The sequence below is a fragment of the Temnothorax longispinosus genome, chromosome 6, assembly GCF_030848805.1.
Source record: "Temnothorax longispinosus isolate EJ_2023e chromosome 6, Tlon_JGU_v1, whole genome shotgun sequence".
Classification (NCBI taxonomy): Eukaryota; Metazoa; Arthropoda; class Insecta; order Hymenoptera; family Formicidae; genus Temnothorax; species Temnothorax longispinosus.
Genome location: NC_092363.1, coordinates 9273356 through 9285933, shown reverse-complemented (window position 1 = coordinate 9285933; position 12578 = coordinate 9273356). Strand labels below are relative to the sequence as shown.

The following is a 12578-nucleotide window of genomic DNA, read 5'->3' as shown; positions in this document are numbered from 1 at the left end:
AAGATTTTGAGAAATATTAAAAATCTATAAATTATCATGTAATATATACTTAAAAATAGAAAAAGATATTTACTTTCTTGCAACAGTAGTAAGTCTAATTCTTCTTTGTCCACTACTATGTTGATATTGAGTAATAAATTGAATACAGCCTCTTCCACCTTGTGGAATTGGAGCTGTATGTTGATTTACAACTTCAAAGAATAATGCTGTTGTTGTAGATGGTGTCAACGAACAAAATTTCCATTGACAAGTACCACCCAAACCTACTTCTTGTTCCCCAACACTAGAGCCTTTCACTCCTAATGATACGCAAGGTCCAATTGCTCCAGAAACTTTAATCTCCCGCGATGTTTTTACTTCTAAAGTGGCATTGAATGCCATTTTCAGGTTACCTTTAGCATCCTTAACAAATACCCGTTGAAAAGTTTGTTTAAATAAAGAAGAATTAAATGAATCTGCCATGACCATGTGACCGCCAGTAGAATTACAACATTGACGCATTTCTAATAAACCAGTTTGATCAAGAGCACAAGAATAAATATCTATTATATGACCATTAGTTGCAGCACGTGATGCAAGTGCATCGTAATGCTTAGTTGCCTTCTTCATATGCTTAGCATTATCCTTTTGAATATCATGATGTGATCTAATTGGTTGTCGCAAATCATCAGTTACTACTTGGCCAGGTCCTTGAGAACATGGTCCACCAACGAATAACATAATCCTTAAATATATTAGCTTTGATAGAATCAATTATAATCTTAATGGCAATGTAGCCAATATTTATTGCAATATATAAATACCTAGCTCCAGTATTTGCATAACTAGCTTCTAAAAGACCTGTGGCAACTGCCAATGCCACACCTGTAGATCGTAATGGACGTTTTCCTGGTCCAACAGGCCAAGGATCACGTTGTAACTCTCCTAAAAGATCTGTTAAACTCATATCACATTTGTGTACAGGTTGTAAGAAACGATTAGCAGGTGGTAATGGCTGTATACTAGGTCCTCTCGGCTGATTTGGATTTTGTCCTGGAATTGGTCTACCAATACCTATCAAAATACAAAATAAACTAAATCATATATACCAAGAATTGAAAATAAAAAATAACTTAAAATTTAGTTATTACCCAACATATCTTGAACTTGTTTTGGTTGAAGATCCTTTGTGCCACGAAATACATAACTTTTACTACAACCATCGCATCCCAATTCATGAACTTGTACCATTTTACCAAATGTGATAAGACCGATGAGGACGTTAGGTGGAAGTAGAGATAATGACATTTGTAATGAATCTTTAAGTGCTCCTAATTCTTCATCATCCAAGCAAGTATCCACAACAAGTAGAAATATAGGTGGTAAACATTGAGCACGCTAAACATAATATTATATATACATATTTGATAAAAATTTAATATACCTACATATAATTTCATTTTTACACGCACGTACGCACGCACGAACACACACACACACACACACGCACGCACACGCACGCACGCACGCACGCACAAACACACATACATACTTACACACACACACACACACACACACACACACACACACACACACACACCAACACATACACACCAACACACCATACAAATAATAAATTATGCAGATAAAAATGAAATTAAAATTAATATTAATCATATTCTTAATATAAGGCAAGACTTAAAACAATACAAGCATAAACATATGTACAATAGATTTTGCACAACAATTAGATTTCCTATTTTTGGAATTTACTCTTGTAAAAGATTTTTTTGAGGCTACCATGATACTAATAATTCAGTTTTAAAAATGTATAAAATTATAATCAATTTTGTGGTAAGTATTGATTTTTTCATAAATAATATACACTTCCTTTAAATTGTTATTTTTAATTATTGTATAAAGTATGTATAGATAGAAAAAATATAATTAATTTAGGAAAGTACTATATACACACATATACACACTAAATCTAGTAAAGTAATTAAATTAAGTAAGAAAATATTGAAAAAATGATCATAACACATTATAACTTTTACAGCAAAAGTAAATATTTGAATATCCATATTCATATCTTTTATGTTTTTTTATAAATAAGAAATCTTTTGTTTTCTAGGTAATAGATTATAAGTAATTTATTACTTACCATTATTGTATACTCAATTGTTGAGAACATTGGGATAAGTTCTGCAGGTTGATGTTGTTCTGAAATTGCAGCATATTGTGGTGGAAACTAAAAAATATAAATATAAATTATAAAAAAATAAAAATATATATATATAGATATGTAAATATTCTATAAACTACACATATTTTTATACATGTATTACAAAAATATGTACTTTTATTCTTATTATAAAAATGTTCAATATGTTCATCTATCTAAATGTATAACTCAGCAAAGGAACTTGTATGATTCTTATAAAGAAAAACGTTTTCAGTCAATTTGCTTGATATGTTGTAGTTCTGGTTCTTAATAAAAATGTTTTTTGTTTGTACAGATATGTGACTGCATATATATGTACGCCGTTTGTATGCCACAAATGCAATATGTTATATATGTATGTGTCACGCAAACATATTAGATGCTTTCCATTTACATCAAAATTCAGATAAATCTCACTTCTGTCTTTCTTCAACATTCATGTTAAAGAAAGACAGAAGTAAGATTTATCTGAGCTTTGATGTAAATGGAAAGCACCTATTCTTGGGGATGTCTTGTAGCTCAGTGTAAGTGCAATAGATTAGTATGCTAAGGGTCATGCAGGTTTGACTGAGTCCTGGATACTGCAGTTTGCTCATTAGAATTCTTTAAAAAAAAAAAACATTCTTGTTTGTGTGCATCATTTCCACTAGTTTATGGTGGAAGAAGAGGAGAAAGCATTAATTCAGACTTTCATACACATGGATATGTACACATGTAGGCAAGCACACAAGTGCAAACTTATGTAGACAGGCATACAAACGGTTTTTATAAAGAAGACTTTTAAATGCTTATAATTCAAAAACTAATCATAGAATAAAATTTTAGACTTCATCAGAAACAAAAACTACTACACAGAAAAAATGAAGTTGCCTCAATTAAACGTCGTCACAGGCTGCTACAAGCATAAATAGTTAATTCAATTGGATATTATTGAATCAAATATTTAAATTATTAAAACAATTATCTGATGTTTTTTATTCATTAATATTGATGTTACCAATAGATTTTATCTCAACTTACACTGATGCTGTTGAAACATTATTTTTTTCCGTGTACGACTTATCACAAAATCATACAAATTGACCAAAAACATTTTTGTCATGAGAATCATGTGTAATCCTTTATAGCATATTTTGTAAAATCTGTTCTTTCTAAACTTAGCTATCTGGATATATATTCGAATTAGACAATTAATATTGTTGAATCCTAGTTATTATTGTGATAAAGTTCAAAATATGCAGTTAATATATAGCTTATATTAAAAAAAACAGGCTTCTTTTCTTACAGGATTTCTCTGAAAGCAAAAATTGCAGACCCATAGTTTTGCACGATAGTCCACTTGACATAATGGATTTAAAATAGCTCTGCAGGTAGATCTTGTACATAAAACTGGATCATATTGAATTGGTGGAAGATCTGCTCGTTCTTTAATTGGTTGGTATAAAGCACCCAATGGAACAACCAGTCTGGTAGCATCGATACGTGATGAGGGAAATACGTTCCATGTTAAACGCACACCATCCCTATCTTCGTTTTGTTGAATAAAATCTTCATATGTCGTCATCATACTATAAGATATAACAGTTTATTTTTTAGTACAAGTAGTTTGCTTTTTCAGCTATATTAAGTTAACTTCTATTCTCTCTTTTATATAATTGTACTTTTTAATATAGAGGTATAAAATAATGAATAGTAAGTGAACAAAAATTCCAAAAAAATAAAATTATTATAACTATAACAGGTTAGTCAACAATGAATAAGTACTTACGATTATCTTCATACACAAAAATGTAAATTAATTAGCACTATTCTGTATTCACTAATATAATCCCTTTAGTATACTGAGAAAGTTACATAAATTTTTGTAAAAAATAATAATTTTCTCTCTCTCGAACGACGTTCAGGCCACGTCACTTACAAGATTAAAGGAATGCGCAAATATGTCTTCCGTTTTACATGTGTCACGTAAAATCCACCACAGACTACTCATAAATATAGAACAGGAAGTCGATTACGGTTCTTGAAACGAGGTGAAAATTACAAAAGTGAACAGATTTACTAAATTTCAACCAATGAAATCATAGATACGCTAGTAAATTTTCTCACTTTTGTAACTTTCACCTCGTTTCAAGGGGGTCGATTCTGTATTTTGAGACAAGAAATTACAAAAGTGAACAGATTTACTTAGATTTCGACAAATGAAATTGTAGATTCTCTAGTGAATTTCTTCACTTTTGTAATTTTTACCTCGTCCCAAGATACAGAATCGACCCCAAGAACCGTAATAATGCTGTCGTTATGTGTTTATAACGACAGTTGCGCAGGTATACTATATAAGAAAAAAGCTGCGCAACTGTCGTTATGAGCACATAACGACGCATAACGAGTTACAGAATCGCACTGCTGTAGTGCGATTCTGTAACTCGTTATGCGTCGTTATAAACACATAACGACAGCATAACGAGTTACAGAATCGCACTACTGGGGGCTTATTACGGTTCTTGAAACGAGGTGAAAGTTACAAAAGTGAGGAAATTCACTAGGGTATCTATGATTTTATTGGTCAAAATCTAGTAAATCTGTTCACTTTTGTAATTTTCACTTCGTTTCAAGAACCGTAATCGACCCCCAGGGTCGATTGTGAACCTTGAAATGAGGTGAAAATTACAAAAGTGAGGAAATTCACTAGAGTATCTACGATTTTATTTGTCGAAATCTAGTAAAATCTGTTCACTTTTGTAATTTTCACCTCGTTTCAAGATACACAGTGTATTAAATAGTAAATAGAAATAATCTGTTCACTGTAAAAAAAAAAGTTTGATTATAAATACTGCATTTCATATAATATATAATTGATACATGTAAGAAGTTGTATACCAATAATACGATGGCCGTATTGTCCTCTGAAAAGAAGCAGGAGCCAATAAAATAAAAGAAGAAGAAGTATGTACATATACCAATAGTAGTTACATTATTTGCGTTTTCGATTTGCGACTCAAGCCGACTCGGGTCGCATCATGTATAAGGGGGCTTATTACGGTTCTTGAAACGAGGTGAAAGTTACAAAAGTGAGAAAATTTACTAGCGTATCTATGATTTTATTGGTTGAAATCTAGTAAATCTGTTCACTTTTGTAATTTTTACTTTGTCTCAAAATACAGAATCGACCTCAAGAACCGTAATCGACTTCCTGGACTCTAGCATCATTGACGTGGAATATGTATGGCCGGTATTCATAGTCGGATCTTATTTCAAGACCGTCTTAAGTAACATCTTATGCTGGGTCTACAATGCAAGTCGCAAAGTCGTGAGTCGCAAGAATTGACCAATCGCAGTTGAATTTGAGAAGAATAATCGACTGTGATTGCTCAATTCTTGCGACTCACGACTTTGCGACTCGCATTGTAGACCCAGCATTAAGATGCTAATACGGCTCTGTGATTGGTTAGTGACATCTTAAGATTGTACTTGAGACGGTCTTAAATATAAGAACCGACTATGAATACCGGCCTATGTATGTATTCCACGTCTATTGATGCGACCCAAGTCGGGTCGAGTAGCAAATCGAAAACGCCATATTTTTGTTAATGCTCAAAGCGTACTTATTTTCATCGTATTTTTTAAAACATTCATGTGCCATGAGCCAACCACAATATCCACATTTAATTTGCTGAAACAAAGATAATTATGTTAACAAATTAAGAACCAAATAATATAACCTATAACACATCAAACAAAATATGAAAACCAACATAGAACAAGTAAATATAGAAATAAATAAAGAAAAATATAAGAGAGAAAATAAAACAGCTGTTTACATATTTTTGTAGTAAACTCTAAACTAAAAAATAATATCTAAAAAATAACTTACAGGTGCCTCTATATATCAAAAGGAGAAACAAGTTTGCGTTTCTCTACTAAAGGCCTTATTCACACATAAAATGCTGTAAGGACGTAAAACGTAAGCGTAAGAAAATCGATCAATCCCAATCGAGTATTTTCCCCTACTAGGGTTACAGACAGCACAATACTTGATTGGGATTGGTTGATTTTCTTACGCTTACGTTTTACGTCCTTACGCGATTTTATGCTAGGTCTACGGCCGATATTCATAATCAGATCTTATTTCAAAACCGTCTTAAGTAATATCTTAAGATGCTAATACGGCTCTGTGATTGGTTAATGACATCTTAAGATTGTACTTAAGATGGTCTTAAATATAAGAACCGACTATGAATACCGGCCAATAGTCTTCAAGATCGTCTTAAGTAATGTTTTAAGACGCTAATACGGCTCTGTGATTAATTCATGACATCTTAGGATTGAACTTAAGACGGTCTTAAATAACTATATGATGCTAGGTCTACAATGCGAGTCGTAAAGTCGTAAGTCGTAAAAATTGACCAATCACAGTCGATTATTTTCCTTAAATTAGATTGTGATTGGTCAATTCTTACGACTCACGACTTTACGACTCGCATTGTAGACCTAGCATAAGTAACGCACAAGCTTTGGCGTATCCTGATCTGCCTAGTCAGGGACTACGGCTGGTATTCACAGTCTTCAAGACCGTCTTAAATAATATCTTAAGATGCTAATACGGCTCTGCGATTAGTTAATGACATCTTAAGATTGTACTTAAGATGGTCTTAAATATAAGAACCGACTATGAATACCGGCCTATGGCCGCTATTCATAGGCTAGTATTCATAGTTGGTTCTTATTTTAAGATCGTCTTAAGTAATGTCTTAAGATGCTAATACGGCTCTGTGATTGGTTAATGGCATCTTAAGATCGTACTTAAGACGGACTTAAATATAAGATTCGACTATGAATACCGGCCATATACTCGGTTCTTATTTTAAGACCGTCTCAAGTAATGTCTTAAGATGCTAATACGGCTCTGTGATTGGTTCATAATATCTTAAGATCGTACTTAAGATGGTCTTAAATATAAGATTCGACTATGAATACCGGCCTATGGACGATTAACGACGATTCAGCGACGACGCTGAATATTAAACAAATTCAACTTCATTTCTTTGACGCTAGCGTCAAAGCGAAACCACCACGTTCACCTTGTTGACGCTCATTTTCAGCGTCTCATGAATTGGCACCTTAGTCAGTGTACCACGATTATGGAAAAGGAAATAAAGGAATTACTCTGTTTATAAGATATAAATAATGTATATATGAAGTATATATGAAGAAAATAACATCTACAAATTTTCTTTTCGGAGTATATTGTCATGTCGAGGTCTACTCGACGGTCTCGACGTAAGCAACTCGCTGCTTCTCAGCTCCTCCGAAAAATAATTTTCACACTACTGCCGATAACGGTCTGTTCTTTTTCGCTACACTTCTAAACTAGTGCAGTAAGTTCACTTGTTGTACTAGTGCAGAAGTGCAGCGAAAAAGAACATTTAATACAAAGATTTATTTAAATTACAAAAAAAGCGACTTTTCCCAAATAAAAATTACAATGAAGATGTCATCCCCAAATGATTTTCAATCAATTCCATTTATAATAAACATTAAACATAATCGCTATCTGCTAACTTGACGCTCGATAAATATTGTTAATAACAAACAATCTATTCTTTCCCAAATGTTTAAACAATTTTCCCAAACTTTCCCAAATAATTCCCAAATTATATGAAAAAAAATAATTCCAAAATATTCAATTTGTCTGCTAACTCTACGGCGGTGTCCCATGGCACAGTATAAGTAAGAACAGTAGGTTCACTCCGTGTCGGATCTATTGTTCTTCGTGGCAAACGTCCGCCATGATGTTGATTGCCTGATCGTGTTTTATTTGAACCGCTTACTATAGAAATCGCTTGATAATTATATAAGAAGTGAAAAAAATATAAGAAATATATTAATTAAATATTCGAAGCAAAAATGTCACAACACACGCACATAAGTAAAAAATACATGCGCGCTTTATTTGAATAATAGAAACCGCTTGTGATAATTTATATAAGAAATGAAAAAAATATAAGAAATATATCATACATAGATATTAATTAAATATTCGAAACAAAAATAATGTCACGACACATTTTATTCATGTATATTTTATTCATTTTATTTATGTATTAATTTTTTTATGTATTTATTTATTTATTATCTTATTACATAATATTCAAATAGCATATTTTTATTACTGTATTTAGATATATATGTATCGGCGCGTATTGTATTTGTATTTATTAAAAAAATTTTTTTTAAATGAAATTATAATACCATGAGTAATAAAAGTGGTTATCGATATGTATTTAAAGATTGTGGGATCAAAGAAAACTATTCTGATTTCCGAAGGATTCAGAAAGGTATGTATTCATTATAACAAATACATAAATATGCATTAACATATTAATACATAAATAAATATGCTATTCGTATATTATGTAATAAGATACATAATAAATAAATACATTTGAAAAAATTAATACATAAATATATTAATACATTAATATATTTAATGCATTCATCAAGTCTTAATATATTAATGTATTAATATATTTATGTATTAATTTTTTTTATTGTATTTATTGAGTACCTATGTATCTTATTACATAATATACAAATAGCATATTTATTTATGTATTAATGTGTTAATGTATTTATGTATTCATGTATTTGTCACAAGTCATAATGAATACGTACCTTATTTCTGAATCTGTCGGAAATCAGAATAAAGTTTCCTTTGATCCCACAATCTTTAAATACACATAGATAACCTCTTTTATTACTCATTATAATTTTCATTTAATATTTTTTTTAAATAAATACAAATACAATACAACTGACGCGCCGATGTATCTTAGAGTCCCTATATATAGAGTCTGGCCACGTTCGTGTTCCTTCCTATTGGTCGAAACAACTTTTGTAAAAGCATGGCGGAACCAATAGATGTTGTCAGAGAGAAGCATAATAATTTGAAAAGGAGTGAAATAAAAATTGCGAATAATTAGTAAATTTCTTTTTAATTTTAAATTAAAATGAAGTAAACATTATGTATAAATTTTAAAATATAATTTAACGAATTAATGTATGCATAGCCATTGTTTTGCTACTATATATTTTTTTAGTTAATTGACCTTTTATGCATGAAATTTTTATTTTATATGCAATAAATCGTTTCTTAATTTTAAAACTTAATTCATGACAGTTGTTAAGACTTGTACAAGAAATATTTTTTATTTTTTTAATAAAAAAACTAATTAAATTACATTTAACGTTATTTAAATGAGGTAAATATTGCTGAATAATAACTTCCATATCAATAAAATATTTAAAAACATCTGCGGTAACAAAAAATAATGTATTATTTCGGAAACATTTTAAATGCACAAATTTTGCATACAAAATCATATTTGTATTATATTTTGATGAACCAGCAGAATTTAAACAAGTTGCGCATATTGCACTTTTACCTCTAGCAATATTGTTAACAATATAGCCAGCTATATTATATAATACATTTAATTCTATATTATTAAAATTTATATGTTTGGAACTAACATCAATAGAAATATTGGGAAATTGTCCTAATTTCTTTTTTTTGTTTATTCAAGAAGTCACATAGAAATTCTCTATCATCTAGATCATAATTTGAATATTTAGATGGTTTTATATGTCGAGATATGCAAAGTTCTTTTAAGTCTTGCTTGAATTGTAAGGCATTGGGTATTTGATGTTTTGCTCTTATTCCTGAAAATAAATTCTCGACACAGTCCTGCGTAAACCGACCTGTTAATACAAATACGTAGCCTCTTTCATTTATCAAATATTTTGTTAGCTCAATAATAGATTTTGTAGTAATCATGATACCACATTGGACGGGTTTGAATTTGTGATTTTCACCTATTTCAATATTTCTGAATAGTTCTATAATAGACTCTAGAAATTCAACACTTTGATTAAATTTTTGTTCACTTTTTTCATTGCCTAATGTTTTACTTAATGCTACTTTTTGAGATCGTGATGTAACAAGTGTAAACCATTTGGAAACAACTTCTATAAATGATGCTGTTGTTTCATATTCTATTTTACAATTTTCTTCAGCAAGAAATTTGAGTGCACTACTGGTATCCGTGCTCATAACATTTTTCGCTTTATTTACCTTCATTTTATTATATTTTCCGGAAATAATATCACTACGGTGAAGTTTTGGAGTTAATTTGAGGACTGAATTTTCTTGCAATTTAACTAATTCACTTAAATGCTTGAATTGTACGATACAAGAGGATAATTTATGAGTATGCACGAATGTCTGTGGTAGTTGTATTATTTTATTATTTTCCAGACTTGATCTTAAAAATTTTTTAAAAGATGTGGCGCATCAGCAAAAAAAAACAATTTTTGTGTATTATCAATAGGATGACATATTGAATTTTGAATGGAAGAAAATTTTCCATTTGAAGTTCCAAATGCTTTCTACATAGACTGATTTACGGGTCCCATATCGGATGTTATACTATGTACATATAAACCAATGGATTCCGCTTTTCTAATTACTGTTTCTATAATAGCTTTTAATTGGTATGTACCGTTAAATCCATTGGGCGTATAGTAGTAAGCAACAACTTGTTTCCACCGCGAAAAAATACCAGCAAGCATTATGACTAAAGCATGTGACGCTTTTTGAAATTGTCCTGTGAAAGAAAAAAATTTTTTCTTCTATTGTAAATACAAAACTTAAAATTTTGCAATTTCTGCAAAAAAGAACCACAATATAAAATCTGTTCTTTTTTGTTGAAGTAATGCAAATGCCTCGTTGCCAGTCGCAAGTACTAATTAAAAATATTATTACTAGTTGTACTTAGCAGTTGCCTTTATGAAAAGAAAATTGTTAACTTTTAACTTTTTTAAACAACTGCAACTACCAAGTGCAAGTGGAAATTACATTTTTAAACTAATAGTTATATTATCTTATATTTGTGTCTTGTAACGGGGCATTTGTGACATGTTATAAGAATGGTTCTTAGGAAAGAGGTATACCTGAACTGTCAGGCATACTACTATTGCCAATATATGAAAGGGTGGAAGGATCAAATTGTTCTCCATCAGGTAGTATGCTCATTTTGTCAATAGCAATTACAGCATCCTTTTCTCGCTCATCTTTAAACAATAATATTTGTTTTTTTTAAATATCAAAAACGTCCTCTAATATTCCTGGTTCGAAATCAATGTCTTCTTTTTTTCTTCGTAAAGTACGTTCTGATGGTAAAGGTATATGGTGCTTTACTAATTCATTATATCCATTGCTGCCACACAAAAACCTTAATTTTAATGCTTTCAGAATTGTGTTGTTCGACCACTTAAAGCCGCGTGAATTTTGACCAAAAATAATTTGAATTTGATCATCGTTAAATCGTTTTCTCAAATTTAATTTTAGTTTTGACTTTAAATTGTCTAGTTCAATTTTTTTTTCATCTATCAGTCTTCTTATTTGTTTTTTTAAATATCTTTCTTGATCTTTCAGTTTTATGAATAATTATGTTTGCTTGCTGTAGTTTTTGTGTTGCTTCTTGCGTTCTTAATTCTGCTTGTTGAAGTTTTAGTTTCAAATTCTCATAATCATTTTGATTATATATTGGAGGTGACTCTAATACATCTTCTACAACAGATAATTGTTCTGCTTCTGTGAAACATTCTTTAGCTTCAGAAAAGTTTGATATTTGCATAGAAAGATCTGAGCTGGTTCTGTTATCATCAAATTGATCTTCATTGTTTAAAACTATCTTCAAAGCTGACTTTGATGATGATTTTTGATTTTGATTTTTAACATTTCTTGTATCAGCCTGCAAGTACAAATTTATTCTGATTTATACAATTAAAAATTAAATTTAATGATAATGTAAGCGTTAAAAAAAATTAACTTACATCACAAGTAAGTATATTATTAAAAATTGTTGGAACTGCGTTTTGCTTTAATTTACGCTTTCGATCACTGCGAGGCTTCTCCCACATATCATCAGAAAAGTGTATCTAAATAATATATACATAAATAAAAAAGAATTGTTTCTTAATTTCATAACAAAGATATTTGATATCTTACCTCGCATATAAACAATTTCTTAGATGAGTTATTCAAATCATATTTCTCAATATTAGCAATCCATAATGCTCTTCTACTGGGATCTGCGGGAAGCGAGTAAAGGGAAAAGCCTTTCTGAGAATAATTCTTGCATTGTGAAATACAACAAGACGGCATTTTAAAATCTAAAAATTCATATTTTATTTGAAAAAAGTGTTGTTTTTTCGGGTAAGGTTAAAAATATGTGAGGTTAAAAAAACAATTTTTATATTAAATTCAAATAACAAATAATTTAATAATAATAACTACTTTAATAATAAATAATTC

The 12578-nt window shown here is 30.3% G+C and overlaps 1 protein-coding gene and 1 long non-coding RNA gene across 5 annotated transcripts in view; both read right to left on the bottom strand.

Annotated features, from left to right (window-relative positions):
* The window catches only part of Sec23 (transport protein Sec23), a 29536-nt gene extending 25380 nt beyond the window's left edge, over positions 1 to 4156 (bottom strand). The window contains exons 1-6 of one of the 4 annotated variants that reach the window (XR_011732365.1): positions 3972 to 4156; positions 3489 to 3771; positions 2144 to 2230; positions 1131 to 1377; positions 804 to 1053; positions 74 to 724 (exon numbers count right to left, since the gene is read on the bottom strand). Coding sequence is in view for 3 of the 4 variants with exons in the window: in XM_071780281.1 (XP_071636382.1) it covers positions 74 to 724; positions 804 to 1053; positions 1131 to 1377; positions 2144 to 2230; positions 3489 to 3770 (1517 nt within the window). In the remaining variant the exon portion in view is untranslated. The remainder of the gene's footprint in view (positions 1 to 73; positions 725 to 803; positions 1054 to 1130; positions 1378 to 2143; positions 2231 to 3488; positions 3772 to 3971) is intronic. The other 3 variants (XM_071780281.1, XM_071780282.1, XM_071780283.1) reach the window with 3 other exon arrangements.
* Positions 4157 to 10483: 6327 nt separating this feature from the next.
* On the bottom strand, positions 10484 to 11641 carry LOC139814649 (uncharacterized). The gene is made up of 2 exons (XR_011732513.1): positions 11213 to 11641; positions 10484 to 10866 (listed from the first exon to the last, which is right to left on the bottom strand). It is a non-coding gene; the product is annotated as an uncharacterized lncRNA (long non-coding RNA).
* Between the last annotated feature and the right edge of the window lie 937 nt (positions 11642 to 12578).